The sequence below is a fragment of the Mastigoproctus giganteus genome, chromosome 8 (genome assembly GCF_048544385.1).
Source record: "Mastigoproctus giganteus isolate SK-2022 chromosome 8, ASM4854438v1, whole genome shotgun sequence".
Lineage (NCBI taxonomy): Eukaryota > Metazoa > Arthropoda > Arachnida > Uropygi > Thelyphonidae > Mastigoproctus > Mastigoproctus giganteus.
The window spans coordinates 98,800,930-98,820,867 of NC_143582.1; the positions used below are offsets into that span (position 1 = coordinate 98,800,930).

The window sequence follows — 19,938 nt, forward strand, 5'->3', positions numbered from 1 at the left end:
AGTAATGCTCTTGATCTGATTATGAGCAGATTCAATTCTTCATGCATTAAAAATCTGCAGATAAAGGAACCAGTAAGTGGCAGTGATCAAAGTATACTGATGTGGGATTTACTTAAAGATTAATTACCATAAGGGCTAAAGGGAATGGTTTTTGTTTTCGTAAAGACGACTAAAGTGGTCTCGAAGATTTTTTAAAAATTTTATACAGTTGGGCCAACTGATGATGTTTACCAACAGCATATTCTAAATGGGAGACATTCAAAGAATTAATCTTGGAAGCTATTTGGCTTTTCATACCAAATAAGAAATACTGTTCAAAGTTTAGGCTAAATGGATGTCAAATGAACTAATGAGACTCGGCTGAGAAGAAAAATACATGGGATGCATATAAATTATCAGGAGACGCAATTGCTTATGGTAGATATAAGATAGAATGTAATCAAGTCACAAAGGATGTTAGGCAAACAATCTTCAACAAAGGATTGCAAAGAAAAACAGTACAGACTTCTTTACTTAAGAAAACTCCAGAAGGAAGGGAATGGATCAGATTGGTCCACTTGACATCGACAATTCGATTATTGATGAACATGCTGAGGTAGCTGATAAACTGAATGAGCATTTCGCATCTACAATCACACATGAGGAAGGCTGTAGGGAAGTGGATGCCAAAAGCTTATCAAACTCTGGCAGGGAGCTAAATGATTTTTTAATAACTGAGAGCAAAGTGGAGGAGAAATTGAACATAAGAAAGGCACCTCAGTTGATGGGATCTATTCAGTTATATTATTGTTGTTATTTAGTTTTTAAGAGCATTAGCAACTAAGGCCATATTGCTCCAGGATATGCGGTAGTCATTCTCTGACCTTCCCGCATCCTCCATATTTGGTGGTGATGGGTCAGTTATATTAAAGGAAGAAGCAAAGAAAGTAAGCAAGCCTTTAGCCATAATAATGAAAGCTTCCTTGTACTCAGAGGAGGTATAAATGGACTGGATATGTGCAAATGTCTCCCGAATTCATAAAGGGAGATCAAAAGGTGACATGATTAATTACAGACCTCTTCATTTAACTTCTGATCCAGGGAAAATAATAGAGTCACTGGTTAAAGAAGCAAAGCTGGAACATCAAGACAAGACTGCAGTTATAGTTCAGACACAGCAAGAGTTGGTTAAGGAGAAGTCTTGTGAGAAAAAATTGATTGGATACAATGATATGGTCACAAAGGAACTGGATGAAAAAAATTATTTTGATATCACATAACTGGATTTTAGGAAAGCTTTTGATACTGTTACACAGGGAAGACTACTGCACAAATTGGAGGTATGGCATTAAGGTCAAATTTCTACAATATACATAATGGTTCAGTGGGAAAACACAGAGTGGTAGTCAATGAACACTGCTCTTCATGGACAAATGTTAGTGTAGTCCCCCCCAGGGTTCGGTGTTGGGCCCACTGTTGTTTTCTGAATTTATCAATGATATTAATGAAGGTATATCAGGGTTAATGATAAATTTGGCAGACGATGTGAAGGGTTGCCGGGTTGTTAACAAGAGTAATGATAGTACTGTACACTACAGCAACAGGATCTGGAAAAGTTGAGCAGATGAGCTAAGAGGCGACAACTGAAGTTTAATATTAACAAATGTAAAGTACTGCATATGGGTAGCAGTAATGCCAAAGTAACATACAACTGGGTGATACTACACTCAAGGTGGTGGGGAATGAAAAAAGCCTGTGGGATAATTGTGCAGTCAGATATGAATTTTTCTGAGAAGTGCAGACAGGCTGCAAGAGTAGCTCATGATATCTTGTCAATGATATATAGGTATTTTGCTAGCAGGGATAAGGAGGTGGTTGTGTTACCAAGAAAGACTTAAGTTCTGAAAATTGTGTGTCCTAAGAGTAAGAACAGGAGCATATATACTTGCATGTACACCAATACTTCGAGCATACTAAATAAATTTGATGAATTTGAAGTATCAGAGAAATGGTGTCACACATATATAAAGATTGCAGAACTGTAATTTAGGGAGTAAATTGTGTGCAGAAAGGATAGGCAGGATAGGAGTGGGAGGAGAGGTTCTGCATTTAGTTAAAAAATACACAAAATGTAAGGAAATGCATCCAGTTGACAAAGATGGATAATGCCATGTTCAGTTAGTTTGGTGTGACACAAGCAATGAGAAAACAAAAATGAGGGTAGGAGTTTGCTATATGCCTAATGACTCAGATGAGTACAATGAAGAACTATATAAGAGAAAGAGAATGGGCCAGTAAATCAGAAAGTCTCATAATGAGGGATTTTAACTTTCCAGATACTGACTGGAACTTGTGGGCTAGTCACTCGCACCCTAGCAAGCCTTTTGTGGATTTATTTGAAGATTGTATTCTACAGACGCATGTTCGAGAGGCAACCAAAGGGAATAATACTCTTGATCTGATTAGCAGCAGTGATTATTCATACATTATGAATTTACAGATAAAGGAACCACTAGGTGGCAGATCACAGAATGCTGATGTGAGATTTACCCAAAGATGTAACTATCACCGGGGATAGAGGGAAGGGTTTTTTCTTTCGTTAAGGTGAATATAGTGGTCTCAGTGATTTTTTAAATTCCACACAGTGGGACCAACTGATGATGTTACCAACAGCAAACTTAAATGGGATGAATTCAAGGAATTAATCTTACTAAGAAATACTATTCAAGGTTCAGGCTCAGATGGATGTCAGATGAACTAATGAGACTCATGGCAGAGGAAAAAAAAATGCATGGGATGCATATAAATTATCAGGCGACACAGAAGCCTATGATAGATATAAGCTAGTCTGTAATAAAGTCAAAGGAGGTTAGGCAAGAGAAGGCAGATTACTAGAGACCTTTGGCAAAGGAAACAAAGAAAAACAGCCAAGACTTTTTTTAAATATGTAAACTCTAAAAGGAATGGATGAATAAGATTGGTCCACTTAATATTGATGGTTTGACGGTAGACGATCCTGCTCAGATAGCTGCCAAACCCAATGAGTATTTTGCATCAAAATTCACACATGAGAAATTCTGTAGTGAAGTGGAGAACAGAAGCTTATTAAGCTGAGAGTAAAATGAGAGTAAAACTGAGAGTAAAATGGAGGGGAAATCATTCAACTTAAACACAAGAAAGGCACTTGGTGTGGATGGGATCTCTCCAGTTACATTAAAGGAGGTGGCAAAGACAGTAAGCAAACCCTTAGTCATAATTATGAGAGCATAGTTGGACTCAGGGGAGATCCCTCATGGACTGGAGATGTGCAAATGTAACCCCAATTCACAAAGGGGGAATCAAAAGGTAAAACGAGTATTTTACAGACCTGTTAGTTAACTTCTCTTCCAGGGAAAATAATGGAGTCACTGGTTAAAGAAGCATTGCAGGATCATCTGTACAAGATTGCCTAGTAATAATTCAGACACAAGAGGAAGTCTTGACTGACCAATTTTAGTGGATACTATGATGTAGTCACATCATAGTATCCACTAAAATTGGTGGAACTAGATGCAAAAAATAATTTTAATATCATATACTTGGATTTCAGGAAAGCTTTTAGTACTGTTGCACATGGAAGACTACTGTATATTTTGGAGCAGTATGGCATTAAGGGCAAGTTACTACAATGGATAAAAGGATGGTTAAGTGGGAGAAGACACAGAATGGTAATCAATGGACACTACTCTTTGTGGACTAATGTTATTAGTGGGTCACCCTGGGTGCAGTGTTGGGTCCATTGTTGTTCACTGTATTTATCAATGATATTGATGAAGGTATTTCAGGATTACAGTCAAAGTTTGCAACAAAGGTTGGCAGGGTTGTTAACAACAATTGACAGTATGCTACTGCAACAGGATCCAGTTGGACAGATGTGCTGAAAAGCGGCAAATGAAGTTTAACATTGACAAATGCAAAGTACTGCATATGGGTAGCAGTAACCCCAGAGAAATGTATCAACTGTGTGGCATTACACTCAGAGAAGTGGAAAGTGAAAAAGACCTGCAGGTAATTGTGCATTCAGATATGAAGTTTTCTGAGCAGTGCAGGCAGGCTGCCAGAGCAGGTCATGGGGTCTTGCGAATGATATACAGGAATTTTGATAGCAGGGATAAGAAGGGATAAAATAACCTTGAGTACTGCATACAGGTCTGGCAGTCTCATTTTAGGAAGAGTGTAGAGTTGCTAAAACACAGAAGGGCAACAAGACAGTTGAGGGGTCCTCTTATCAAGAAAGGCTCAAGTTCTCCAAATTGCAGCATCTGGAATTTGGAGAACTCCCAGAAATCAACTACCCGCTGGCTAAAGGCAAACTTCTGCACATCTATTCTACAACTGTCTTTCCTCAATTTGAATCTATACCCCCTCAGGTTCTTAATCTGAGCAAGCGGAAGTATCCCATCACCATTGAGCCTGCTCAAACCATTAAAGGCATTGTACAACTCACTCAGATTGCCTCACATGTATCTAGTCTCCAGATGCTGCAACTTGCAGAACTTAGGAATTTAAGGATCTTTATTTTAGCCAGCGAGTTATAAATTACTGGAATGTTACCTACATGGGCGGCAGAGGCTGACAGTTTGGGGAAATTGAAAAGTCAACTGGAAATAGACAACCTATGCGTTTCCCTCCTACCTATGGTAGGAGGGAAACGCATAGGTTGTCTATTTCCTTTTCTTTTGTTATTATTTTATTTTTATTCTTCTATTTATTTTTGTTATTTAATTTTATTTCATTTATTATTATTATTTATTTATTTTTTGCCTTTCTTGCACCATGTAGCCATTGCTAATACTATCTTTGTAAGAGAACCCCCCACCCCCAACCAATCTTGTTGCCCTTCTATATATTCAATTTAGCAACTCTCCATCCTTCCTAAAATGAGGCCTCCAGACCTGTATGCAGTACTCAGGTGTGGCTGACCATTGCCTTACACAAAGGTATAATCACCTTCTTGTCTCGGCTTCAAAAATTCCTATATATCGTTGACAAAACTCCATGACCTACTCCGGCAGCCTATTTCCACTGCTCAGAGAACTTCATATCCAACTGCACAATTAACCCTAGGTTTTTTTCATTGTCCACCTGCCTGAGTGTAGTACCACACAGTTGGTACAATTCTCTTGGGTTATTGCTACCCATATGCAGTACTTCACAATTGTCAATATTAAATTTCAGTTGCCACTTCTCAGCCCACCTGCTTAAAATTTCTAGATCCTGGTGAAGTAGCAGTCTTTGCTATCATTAATAACTCTGTCAACCTTTGTATCATCTGCAAAGTTAAACATTCAGCCTGATATACCTTCATCGATATCATTAATAAATAAACAAAACAACAATGGGCCCAGCACAAAACCCTGGGGGTGGGGGGGAATCCTCTAATAATATTAATCCACATAGAGCAGTGTCCATTTATTACCACTCTCTGCCATCCCCACTCAACCATCCCTTTATCCATTGCAGCAACTTGCCCCTAATTCCATATGGCTTCAATTTGTACAGCAGTCTTTCATGTGCAATAGTATCAAAAGCTTTCCTGAAATCCAAATATTTTTATGAAATCAAAATTATTAGCATTAGTAGAGGCATACGATGCAAGAAAGTAAGCTTATGCAGCATCAGCCAAAAAAAAAAAAAATTAACCCTCCCATTTCATCCCTCCATTTGTTCCAAATGCCTGTCCACCTCAGCCTTAAATTTATTTAGGCTATTAGCTTCCACAACAAAAGATTGAAGCCTGTTCCACCAATCAACTACCCGCTAGCTAAAAGCAAATTTCCGCACATATATTCTACAACTATCTTTCCTCAATTTGAAACTGTGCACACTCAGGTTCTTAGTCTGAGCGAGACGAAGAATCTCATCAGCATTCAGCTTGCTCAACCCATTCAATGCCTTATACACCTCAATCATATCACCTCGCAGGTGCCTACTCTCAAGGCGCTGCAATTTGCAGAACTTAAGCCTTTCTTTGTAAGAGCACCCCTCTGTTCCCCTCACCAATCTTGTTGCCCTTCTTTGTATTCGTTCTAGCAAGCAAGCCTCCAGACCTGTACACAATACTCTAGGTGTGGCCTGACCATTGCCTTGTATAACGGGATTATCACCTCCCTCTCCCTGCTAGCAAAATTCCTATATGTCATTGACAAGACTCCATGACCTGCCATGGCAGCCCATCTGCACTGCTCAGCGAACTTCATATTTGACTGCACAATTACCCCCAGGTCTTTTTTCACTTTCCACTTCCCTGAGTGTAGTACCACCCAGTTGGTACGTTTCTCTTCGGTTATTGCTATCCATATGCAGTACTTTGCATATGGATAGCAATAACTTATCTAGATCCAGTTGGAGTAGCATACTGTCATTACTGTTGTTAACAACCCTGCCAACCTTTGTATCACCGCAAACTTGGACATTAAACCTGATATTAGCATTAGCATTAGTAGAGGCATTTGATGCAAGAAAGCAAGCTTATGCAGCATCAGCCAAAAAAAAAAAAAAAACCCACTTCCACTTCACCCCTCTGTTCGTTCAAAATACCTGTCCAGCTGAGCCTTAAACTTATTTAGGCTATCAACCTCCACCACAAGGGATGGAAGTCTGTTCCACCAACCAACCACCCGCTGGCTAAAGGCAAATTTCCGCACGTCTATCCTACATCTGTCTTTCCTCAATTTGAATTTATGCCCTCTCAGGTGATTTTTCTGAGCTAGAGGAAGAATCCCATCAGCATTGAGCATGCTTAAACCATTCAAAGCTTTATACACCTCTATCAGATCACCTCGCTGGTGCCTAGTCTCCAGACACTGTAATTTGCAAAACTTAAGCCTTTCTTCGTAAGAGTACCCCTTTGTTCCATTCACTAATCTTGTTGCCCTTCTCTGCTGTACTCGTTCCAGCATCTCTACATCCTTCTTGAAATGAGGCCTCCAGACCTGTATACAGTACTCTAGGTGTGGCCTGACCATTGCCTTATACAATGGAATAATCACCTCCTTATCCCTGCTGGAAAAATTCCTGTATATCATTGACAATACTCCATGAGCTACTCTTGCAGCCCGTCTGCACTGCTCAGAGAACTTCATATCTGCCTGCACAACCACCCCCAAGTCCCTTTCATTCTCTACCACTGTCAGTGTAGTACCACAGAGTTGATACGTTGCTCTGGGGTTGCTGTTTCCCATGTGTAGTACTTTACATTTGTCAATGTTAAACTTCATTTGCCACCTCTCAGCCCATCTGCTCAACCTTTCCAGATCCTGTTGCAGCAGCATAGTGTCAGTAGTGTCCTTGACAACCCTGCCAACCTTTGTATCGTCTGCAAACTTGGACAATAAGCTTGATATACCATCATCAGTATCATTTATAAATACAGAAAACAATAATGGACCCAACACTGAGCCCTGAGGGACTCCACTAATAACATTAGTCCACGATGAGCAGTGTCCATTGATTACCACTCTCTGTCGTCTCCCCCTCAACCACCCCTTTATCCATAGCAGCAATTTGCCTCCAATGTCACACTGCTCCAATTTGTGTATCAGTCTTCCATGTGCAACAGTATCAAAAGCCTTTCTAAGATCCAAGTATATAATATCAAAGTTATTCCCTGCATCCAGTTCTTTTGTGACTGCATCATAGTATCCAATCAAGTTGGTCAGGCAAGACTTCCCCTTAACAAAACCATGCTGTGTCTGAGCTATAACTGAAGTCTTGTCTAAATGATCCTGCAGTGCTTCTTTAACCAGTGCCTCCATTAATTTTCCGGGAACAGAAGTTAAACTAACAGGTCTATAATTACTTGTGTCAGCCTTTGATCCTCCTTTGTGAATTGGGGTCACATTTGCACATTTCCAGTCTATGGGTACCACCCCTGAGTCCAAGGAAGCTCTCATAATTATGGCTAAGGGTTTGCTTACTTCCTTTGCTGCCTCCTTTAATATAACTGGATAGATCCCATCCACCCCGGGTGCCTTTCTTGTGTTTATCTTCAACAGTTTCTCCTCCACTTTACTCCCAGTTATTTCAAGATTCTGTAGCTTACTGTTAGAGTTGAATACACCTCTGGCATTCCCCTTGCTGAATAACTCCTCATGTGTGAATGTCGATGCAAAATATTCATTTAGTTTGTTAGCTACCTGAGCAGGATCATCAACAGTTGACCCATCAATATCAAGTGGACCAATCTGATTCATCCAATTCCTTCTAGAGTTTACATAAGTAAAGAACTCTTTGCTGTTTTTCTTTGCATCCCTTGCCAAGGATTTCTCGTAATCTGCCTCCGCCTCCTTTGTAACTTGGTTGCATATCAACTTGTATCTATCATAGGCTTCTGTGTCATGTGTTAATTTGTAAGTATCCCATGCATTTTTCTTCTCTGCCATATGCCTCATTAGTTCATCTGACATCCATTTTGGCCTAAACCTTGAACAATATTTCTTAGTTGGTATGTAAAGCCTAGTAGCTTCCAAGATAAGTTCTTTGAATGCTTCCCATTTTGAATTTGCTGTTGGTAACATCATCAGTTGGTCCCACTGTATAGAATTTAAATACTGTCTCAGTCCATCGTAGTCGCCTTTACGGAAGCAATAACCCTTCCCTTTACCCCTAATGGTAGTTACCTCTTTGAGTAAATCCCACTTCAGCACACTGTGATCACTGCCACCTAGTGGTTCATTTATCTGCAGATTCTTAATGCATGAAGAATCATTGCTGATAATCAAATCAAGAGTATTACTCCCTCTAGTTGCCTCCCGAACATGCTGATGTAGAAAACAATCATCCAATAAATCCACAAAAGCCCTGCTAATGCGTGAATAACCAGCCCCCAAATTCCAGTCAATATCTGGGAAATTAAAATCTCCCATTATAAGACTCTCTGATTTACTGGCCCACTCTATTTCCCTGTACAGTTCCTTATTATACTCATCAGTCATTAGGCCTATAGCACACTCCTACTCTCAATTTTGATCTCTCAATGCTTATGTCACACCAAACTGACTCAACACTGGCTTCACTTCCTTGGTTTTTATGTGTTTCTTAACTAATAGCATAACCCCTCCCCCCTTCCTATCCTGTCTATCCTTTCTGTAGAAGTTGTACTCCCGAAATTGCAGTTCTGCATCCCTTATATCTGTGTGACACCACGTCTCTGATATCCCAACAATATCTGCCTTTGATGTTTTGAGCAATACCTCAAATTCATCGAATTTATTTACTAAACTCCTAGCATTGGTGTACACACAAGTATACCTGCACCTGTTTCTATTCTTAGCTACCCTAACACAACCCATGTGTTTACTTGTACCGCAATGGCTCCCAGCAGTCTCTGAAATACCATGCATCTTGTTTTTCAGGCTTCTGCTCATTCTAATAGAAGCAGTGCAAGAATCTCTTTCACCTCTGCCAGTGGCTACTGTCAATCTATTGGTCATTGTCTTCCCCCAAGATATACCTTCATCAATATCATTGATAAATATGCAAAACAACAATGGGCCCAACATCGAACCCTGGGGAACTCCACTAATAACATTAATTCCACTAATAATAAAAATGGTAATCAATGGACACGAAGAGCAGTGTCCATTAATTACCACTCTGTTCTCTCCCATTCAGCCATGCCTTTATCCATTGTAGCAGCTTACCCTTGATGCCATACCTCTCCAATTTGTACAGCACTCTTCCATGTGCAACATATCAAAAGCTTTCCTGAAATCCAAGTATATGATATAAAAATTATTTTTGGCATTCAGTTCGTTTGTGACCACATCATAATAACCAATTAAATTGGTCAGACAAGACCTCCCTTTGACAAACCCATGCCGTGTCTTAAATATTACTGCAGTCTTGTCTAGATGATCCTGCAATGCTTCTTTAACCAGTGATTCCAAGTTAAATTAACAGGTCTGTAGTTACTTGTGTCACCTTTTGAACTTCCTTTGTGAACTGGTGATACATTTGCACACCTCCAGTCTATGGGGACCTCCCCAGAGTCCAAGGAAGCTGTCATAATTATGGCTAAGAATTTGCTTACTTCCTTTGCTGCCTCCCATCCACCCCAGGTGCCTTCCTTATGTTTAATTTCAACAATTTTTCCTCCACTTTGCTCTCAGTTATTACAAAATCACTCAGCTCCCTGTTAGTGTTTGATAAACTCTTGGCACTCCCCTCATTGAATAACTCCTCATGTGTGAATGTAGATGCAAAATTCTCATTCAGTTTATCAACTACCTGATCATCAATAGTCAACCCATCTATGTTAAAAGGTCCAATCTGATTCATCCCTTTCCTTCTAGAGTTTACATAAATAAAGAACTCCTTGCTATTTTTCTTTGCATCCTTTGCCAAAGATTTCTCATAATCTGCCTTAGCCTGCCTAACCTCCTTTGTGACTTTCTTCCAGACTAGTTGATACCTGCCATAGGCTTCTGTATCGTCTGATACTTTATATGCATCCCATACATTCTTCTTCTCTGCCACTAGCCTCAATTCATCTGACATCCATTTAGGCCTCAACCTTGAACATTATTTTTTGCATCCAGTTCCTTTGTGACTACATTGCAATATCCAATCAAATTGGTCAGCCAAGACTTCCCCTTAACAAACTCAGGCTGTGTCTGAACTATTACTGCAGTCTCATCTAGTTAATCCTGCATTACTTCTTTAACCAGCGACTCCATTATTTTGCCCGGAACAGAAGTTAAACAAACAGGTCTATAATTATTTGTGTCACCCTTTGAATACACTTTGTGAATTGGGGATACATTTGCACATCCCCAGTCCATGGGGACCTCCCGACTCTAAGAATGCTTTCATAATTATGGTTAAGGGTTTGCATACTATCCTCGCTGCCTCCTTCAATATAACTGGATACATTCCACCTGCCCCAGGTGCCTTTTTTATGTTTAACTTCAACAATTTCTCCTCCACTTTGTTCTCAGTTATTACAAAATCATTAAGCTCCCCGTTAGAGTTTAGTAAACTTTTGTCCTCCCCTTCCTTACAGAATTCCTCAGGTATGAATGTAGATGCAAAATACTCATTCAGTTTATCAACTATCTGAGCAGGATCATTCACACAGTTGAACCACGATCAAGTGGTCCAATCTGATTCATCTCCATCCTTCTAGTATTTACATAAGTAAAGGAGTCTTTGTTGTTTTTGTTTGCATCCTTTGCTTGCTTAACCTCCTTTGTGACTTGATTACAGACCAGCTTATATCTGCCATAGGCTTCTGTGTCACCTGATAATTTATATACATCCTATGCATTTTTCTTCTCTTCCACAAGCCTCCTTAGTTCATCTGACTTCTATTTAGGTCTAAATCTTGAAGATTATTTTTTATTTGTTATGAAAGCCTTGTAGCTTCCAAGATTAATTCCTTGAAGGCTGTTTTTCGCTGTTTTTAACATCATCAGTTGATCCCACTGTATAGAATTTAAAAACTGTCTTAGACCACTGTAGTCACCTTTACGAAAACAAAAACCCTTCCCTTTACCCTTGATGGCAGTTACATCTTTAAGTAAATCCCACATCAGTAGACTGTGATCGCTGTCACCTAGTGGTTGACATCCAAACACCACTGTAGTCACCTTTACGAAAACAAAAACCCTTCCCTTTACCCTTGATGGCAGTTACATCTTTAAGTAAATCCCACATCAGTAGACTGTGATCGCTGTCACCTAGTGGTTGACACCCAAACATGTTGCTGTAGAAAACTATCCTCCAATAAATCCACAAAAGTCTTACTAGCAAGTTACCGACCACAAGTTCCAGTTAATATCTGGAAGGTTAAAATCCCCCATTACAAGGCATTCTAATTCTGATATTTCTCTGCACAATTGCTCATTATACTCATATTCATTAGGCCTATAACACACTCCTACTCTCATTTTCACTTCTAGCGTTTATATCACACCAAACTGACTCAAAATTGCACTGTCCACCAATGTAAACTGGATGCACTTCCTTAGATTTTATGTGTTTCTTAAATAATAGCATAACCCCTCCTCCCTTCCTACCCTGTCTATCCTTCCTGTGTATATTGTACTCCCCAAATTCTAATTCTGCACTGCTTATATCTGTGTGACACCATATCTCTGATATCCCAATAATTTCTGCCCATTGCCTTGATCAGCACTTCAAATTCATGAAATGTATTTACTATACTTCTAGCATTGGTGTATATTTAAGTATACATACACCTGTTCTTAACGTTAGTTACCCTAACTCAGCCCATGTTTTATTTGTTCCATGATAACTCCCAGCAGCTCTTGAAGTCCCCAGCAACTTGCTCTCTAGGCTGCTGCTCATTACAACATTACAATAGAAGCAGTGCAAGAATTGCTTTCACCTCTGCCTGCAGGTTCTGTTAATCTTTTAGTCTATTAGTTTTAGTAAGTTTAAATTGAGGAAAGACAGTTGTAGAATATATGTGCAGAAATTTACTTTTAGTCAGCAGGTAGTTGATTGCTGGAACAAACTTCCATCTGTTGTTGTGGAAGTTGATACCTTAAATAAATTAAAGGAAGAAATGGATAAACTTTTGGAGTAAGTGGATGGGTGAAAAGGGAAGGGTTTTTTTTTTTTTTTTTTTTGCTGATTGTGTACAAGGGGGTACCAAGAAGTTCATACCCTGACCTAGATAAAGCATCAGTAGAAAGATGCCATTTTTAATATAAATTTTTCATATATTCAATAACTACCATGTGAAATTTCAATCCAGTAAGTGATCATACACTAGATGTGAAGCCTGGAATCTGAGGAAGGATGCTATGGTTGACAAAGTGAAGTATCAGGCAGTGATCAAGTTCCTGCATTTGCAGGGCAAGAAAGCTCAGGAAATTGACGAAGAAAAGAAAGCTGTTTATGGGCAGAACTGTCCATCCTCTCACACTGTAGAAAAGTGGAAACAGGAGTTCCAGTGTGGTCATACAAGTGTCTTTGACAAGCCAAGAGAAGGAAGGCCATCAACATCCACAGGCGGTGAGATGGTTGCAAAGGTTTAGCAGCTGGTGCTGAGTGACAGACATGTGACAATTCATTTCATAGCAAATGCAGTGAGAATTAGTTACGGGTCTGCCCACAGCATTTAACATGACCATCTGCACATTTAACATAACCATCTGCACTATAAAGTCTCTGCATGATGGGTTCCATGACTGCTGACGCCTTTGCAGAAGCCGTTGCCACCACCAACTTTGTTGCCCAGTGCAGCTTCGAACTACTGCAGCACCCACCCTATTCTCCTGACTCAGCACTGTCAGACTTCTTGTTTCGAGAAATGAAGAAAACATTGCATGGATGCCACTTCAATTAGTCTCAGGAATTCGTCAATGAAGTGGAATCGTGGTTTCAGGAAAAAGGGGCAGACTTCTGTGAACAAGGCATTAAATAACTGATCCCTGGATGGGAGAAATATGTTACTATACATGGAGAGTACATTGAAAAGGATTAAAGTTCCTGTGAAGTTTCACCTTTCTAGGGCTATTATTTCTTTGTAAGGGTACGAACCGTTTGATATCCCCCTCATATAAGCTTGCTTTCTTGCATCATCTGGAAGCTAGGCACCTGCAAGGTGATCTGATTGAGGTGTATGAGGCCTTGAATTGTTTGAGCAACCTCAATGCTGATGGGATTCTTCCTCTTGCTCAGATTAGTCACCTAAGGGGATATAAATTCAAATTGAGGAAAGACAATTGTAGAACAGATGTACAGAAATTTGCCTTTAGCCAGCAGGTGGTTGATAGTTGGATCCAACTTCCATCTTTTGTAGTGGAGGTCAACAACTTAAATTCATGGCAGAACTAGACAAACATTGGAGTGAATGGATGGGTGAAATGGGATTTTTTTTTTTTTTTTTTTTTTTGGGCTGATGCTATATAAGCTTGCTTTCTTGCATCATATTCCTCTACTAATGCTAATGTTAACATTAGCATTAGTAGAGAAGAATTGTTGAGGAAGTTTCTATTCTGTGGTGGATTGATAATGGCTGCAATTTTAGGCTACTGTATCACCTGGTAATTTATATGCATGCAGTGCATTTTGATTTACTGCCACAAGTCTCATCAGTCCATCTGACATCCATTTAGGTCTATGCCATTAACTGAATCTTTTAGTTGGTGTAAAAAGCCTAGTAACTTCTACAACAACATACCTGACTGCTTTCCATTTATAATTTGCTGTTTAATTCCTTCAGTTTATCCCACTACACAGAATTTAAAAAACTGTCCAAGTCCACTGTAGTCATCTTTATGATAGCAAAAGCATTCCCTTTGCCCTTGGCAATTGTTATATATTTAAGTAAACCCCACATCAATACACTGTGATCACTGCCACCTAGTTGATCTTTTACTTGCAGATTCTTAATGTATGAAGGCTCTCTGCTAATAATCAGAGTACAGTCTGTCCTCGTATAGCACGATAGTTGCGTTCCTAGAAACCCTCGTGCAATGCAAAATCGTGCAATATAAACAACAGGCCCTATGGGAAAAGTAGGGTTAGGTGCCGACCACCCAAGATTGAACACACATTTGGAACCAAAATATTACCAAACACAATAAATAATCGGGTAATTTTAATCGTTATAAAATACTTACGTATTTTATAACGATTAAAATACTTAATAAAAATAATATTATATTATAATAAAGTATTTTTAGTATTTTTTAATACTAAAAAAGTTTTTTTTACGGATAAAATACGTATTTTATTCGTAAAAAATTTATTATATTAAATAAAATCGTAATAAAATACTTATGTATTTTATAATACATAAGTATAAATTATAATACGTAAGTCGTAATAAAATATTGCTAATGCTTTTGCTTCTATCGTAAGCAAACTTGCTTTTTGTTTGATTTTCTATCCAAAGAGATGACAGCCTTTCCATCTCTTCCAATTCTTTGTGTCTTAATCTAATGGATTTTAATTACACTTTGAGTTGTTCTCGCTATGAAAGTTGTTTTTATTTTCTCTGCATTCTTTGTAATTCTCCGCGTTGCCTCATTTAGGTCTGTAGCACGTGCAATATCACATGGTCTTTCATTTCGCTCAAAGCGTTTCACAATTTCATATTTTTTCTCTATCGACAGAAGCGAACTGACCATAAGCCTTACGGGGGAAACCACGGTGGGCCCGAGGCCGGTGTGATTTTGGCCATAAACCGTAGTATGAGGCCACTACAAATTTTCCCGGGTAAGAATTTTTGACCCAGTCCGCCTCTGTTTATCGATATTGCTTCTTTTTTTTTCTCTCTGAATCTGCAGTGTCTTAGCCAGGACGCTTCCTTTTCACACCTTTTAAGTATTTTACTAATTTTTAGGGAATAAAGCACAATTACAAACGAGGTGGCACGCTTGATACACAGAAACAAAGCTGCGCGCGTGTAGCAACTGAATAAACAACACCGTAAAGGCCAAGATACACTATTAACACCTCACATTTTACTAAAGCACATTTCTGGGGGTTACTACCATAAAACAATAAAAACAATTTCCAGTTGCGTTTGTGCTAGTGGAATCTGTTATAAACTGGTAGTAAACTCCATCTAATTGCATTTGCGATTATATCGATAGCTGGAATTGTGTTGGTTTTTACGTTATTATGGTGAAATGTGTTTCCCCTTCACTGATATAAAACACATAAATACATTTTCAGAATCTTCTTCGTTCCTATCGTGTTGCGTTCAGTTGGGGTGATTCCGCATTCGACTGCCATTTCTTGTAAACACAAAGGCGAATCGTGTATAAGCGAATTCGGTTCGTGTTATATAAGATATCGTTTCCCTATTTATAAATCGTGTATGATTGAATTCGTGTAATGCAAACACGTGTTATACGAGGACCGACTGTGCTGCTTTTCTTGCTGCTTCTGTAACATGCTTGTATGGAAAACTACCATCCAATAAATCCACAAAAGTCTTCCTTCTGTGTAAGTAAGTAAGTTTAACTAACCAGATATTCACTGGACCCTGTAGGGTCCAGTGAATATCTGGTTAGTCAAAGTCATCCATTACAAAACATCCTGATTTATTGCCCTGCATTATATGTCTGTACAGCTGTTTGTTATAATAACAATTAGGCCTATAACACAATTTCATTTTTGTTTTCTCAGAGCTGAGGTCCCACCAAATTGACTCAACATGCACTCAATCATGTTCACTGGATGTACATCTGAAAGAAACAAAGCAATGAGTGGAAAACAACATCTGTCTAATTTTAGAAATGAAAAGAATGCATTTTTAAATGTTAATTGTCACTGATGAGATAATTAAATGAGATGCATCTACTATGATTCAGGAGACAAGAGACAATTTGAAGAATTTCAGCTTAAATCATCTCCTATTTCCAAAAAAAGTTCCAAGTACAAGTATTTGAAAATCACACTTCAATTAGCCATTTTTTGATTGTTAGAGCTGGCCTGTATGGGAAAGGCAGTGAAAATAATGATGAACTGCAGAGAAAATGTTTAGTGTTTCTTGGGAATCTACTGTGTTATCCACACATTTTTGAAAAATGTACCACAATCAATTTAGCCTAATACATTGGACAAACTAAAAAAAAAAATAAAAAAAATAATAATAATAAAATAGAGCAATGTTACTTCCACATGACAACATACAACCTCACTGCAGCGTGCAACGCTGAGAAGAATTTTGTTGCTGGAATCTGAATTTGTTCTGCATCAATCCGAGTTTATACTGGCCCAATGGACTTATTTTTAATTTCTGAAGAAATAGATGTGGCTACAGTTAAGATGTGTCACAAAGAGATCAGCCTAATCTGTTCCATTTTTTTCATATTTTTAACAAATAATGGAAATAAGGAAGAAAACAACAACAACAACAAAAAAAAACTATGATGTTATCCTGCACAAGAATTATATAAATGATATAAAAGTTGATTTTTTTTTTTTATTATTCGAATTCAATAATTCATTTGTTATAACTATCAGATGTAATACACAAGTGAATTTCTTTGAAACAGATTACAATAAGCAACATACCTATTTCATCAATAAAAATTATGCAAGGCTGGATCTTGATGGCCTAAAATTAAATAAATTTTATATTAATTATTTTATAATTACTCTGATCAACATATAAATACCTCTTGAATATTATATGCATACCTTTATCTTGTAAGCTTAACACAAGTCTATCAACAGAAATGTGATATCAAGTTACTCAATCAACAGCATTTAAGATGAAATGCTGTTGATTGAGTAACTTTGATTGAGTTAGTAGATTTTTTGGTTAGTGGCAACAACCCTCCTTTCTCCCAGCTCTTCCTGTTCATTTTCCTCCTCAAAATATTTCACAAAATTTGAGGACGAGGTTTGCCGGTGCGGATGTGCCTTTCTGCTGCTCTTGGAACAGAGAAGTTTTTTCTGATTTATTTTCTGCTTTATTAGTTTAAATTGACATATTGACTTATTTTTTAGAGTAGCTTTATATTCCTATTTACGGTACTTAAGTTTAAAGTAACTTAGATAGAGATTTTGTGGTATTACTTAGTATCGGAAAGGGTATCAAATTCACGTGTTTACCGTTCGTAAATAGCCGCCATTGTTACGGGAAAATTAATCAGTAAAATCTATTAATCTTGTCAAACTTCATTGGCAATTAAATTGTACTTTTAACTATACATATAACCACTTAGGTTACGTAACATAAATAATTAGTAACAATAAATAATTAATACATAACTTTATACTGAAGTTATATAAAGGGATTTCGTAGATAACACTCGTTACTGAAATATAAATATTTCGTAGATAACACTCGTTACTGAAACGTAAATATTTCTTAGATAACATTCATAGATTTCATAGATAACACTCATTACTGAAACATAAATATTTTGTAGATAGCACTCGTAGATTTCGTATATAACACTTGTTACTGAAACATACATATAGCGTTATAACTGTGTTGGGATACAAGTTTAGGATTTAATTTTGTACTGAAATTGAAATTTTATTGAAAGTAAATCGAAATCATGACTCAAACCAGAGCAGCCAAGCAAAAGGCTCAAGCTAATGGGAATGCTGTGGCTCAGGGGAGAACTGAGGGGGGGGGCAGTTGCCCTCTGAATCACAGCCTTTTAAGATGCACTATTTGCTTGATGTTTGCGGAGCAGTCAGGTATGGGACATGATACTGCCATGGGGGATGTCTTTGTATGTGCGCGATGCAAGGAGTGTAAGGAAATCAGGCGACAGCTCAGCGTTGTTATGGGCCTATATGAGAGCTTGAAGGACAGGGTGGATGCCTTCGAAGGATTACAAGTGAGGGGCCCATCAAGCTCTCAGCTGCCCACACCAATGCCAGAGCTTGCACTTGGTCATCGCGCAACACAGCTGCAACCCCCAAAGCAGAATGCGCTGGTCCCAAAGGTACTAGTACTTGTTGGTGACTCTATTGTCAGGGAAACGGGAAACATGCTTTGTAAAAAGGATAGGTGGAACAGGACCAGGGTATGTCTGCCAGGGACAAAGGTTGATGACGTTGTAGAGCTGATATCATCTTTCAAGGGCACAAAAGGTGATATAGTTGTACACATTGGCACTAATGATATTAAGAGTAGGAGACCGGCGGAATTACTTAACAAGTACAGGTCACTGATGAAAAAAAGACGTGAATTAGGGTTGAATTTGAAAGTGTCTGCAATTCTGCCCAGAATTGCAGACACTCATAATTATGGCAATTCTGCCATAATTATGAGAGCATCCTTGGATTCAGGGGAGGTTCCCACGGACTGGAGATGTGCAAATGTGTCCCCAATTCACAAAGGAGGTTCGAAGGGTGACACGAGTAATTACAGACCAGTTAGTTTAACTTCTGTTCCGGGTAAAATAATGGAGTCACTGATTAAAGATGCATTGCAGGATCATCTAGACAAGACTGCAGCAATAATTCAGACACAGCATGGGTTTGTTAAGGGAAAGTCTTGTCTGACAAATTTGATTGGTTATTATGATGTGGTCACAAAGGAACTGGATGCAAAAAATAATTTTGATATCATATACTTGGATTTCAGGAAAGCTTTTGACACTGTTGCGCATGGAAGACTACTGTACAAATTGGAGCAGAATGGTACTAATGGTAAGTTGCTACAATGGATAAAAGGATGGTTAAGTGGGAGAAGACAGAGGGTGGTAATCAATGGGTGCTGCTCTTCCTGGACTAATGTTATTAATGGAGTCCCACAGGGTTCGGTATTGGGTCCACTGTTGTTTTGTATATTTATCAATGATATTGATGAAGGTATATCAGGCTTAATGTCGAAGTTTGCAGATGACACGAAGGTTGGCAGGGTTCTTAATGACAGTCATGGCAGTGTGCTACTGCAACAGGATCTAGATAATTTGGGCAGATGGGCTAAGAAGTGGCAACTGAAGTTTAACCTTGACAAATGCAAAGTACTGCATATGGGTAGAAGTAACCCCAGAGAAACGTACCAACTGTGTGGTACTACACTTAAGGTGGTAGAAAATGAAAAAGACCTGGGAATAATTGTGCAGTCAGATATGAAGTTTTCTGAGCAATGCAGACAGGCTGCTAGGGCAGGTCATGGGGTTTTGTCAATCATATATAGGAATTTTGCTAGCAGGGAAAAGGAGGTGATTGTCCCTCTGTATAAGGCAATGGTCAGGCCACGCCTTGGGTACTGCGTACAGGTCTGGAGGCCTCATTTTAGGAAGGATGTAGATTTGCTTGAGCGTGTACAGAGAAGAGCAACACGATTGGTGAGGGGAATGAAGGGATCCTCTTACCAAGAGAGGCTTAAGTTCTGCAAATTGCAGTGGCTGGAGACTAGGCACCTGCGCGGTGATCTGATTGAGGTCTATAAGGCCTTGAATGGGTTGAGCACGCTGAATTCTGATGGGATCCTCCCACTTGTTCAGAATACGAACCTAC

At 38.7% G+C, this 19,938-nt stretch overlaps 1 protein-coding gene across 2 annotated transcripts in view; it reads right to left on the minus strand.

Moving 5' to 3' along the window:
• The window catches only part of LOC150081735 (outer mitochondrial transmembrane helix translocase-like), a 235,089-nt gene that overhangs the window by 38,838 nt on the left and 176,313 nt on the right, over positions 1-19,938 (minus strand). For both annotated transcript variants that reach the window (XM_090378839.1, XM_090378838.1), the window contains one exon: positions 17,023-17,065. In XM_090378839.1, the coding sequence (XP_090234965.1) occupies positions 17,023-17,065 (43 nt within the window). The remainder of the gene's footprint in view (positions 1-17,022; positions 17,066-19,938) is intronic.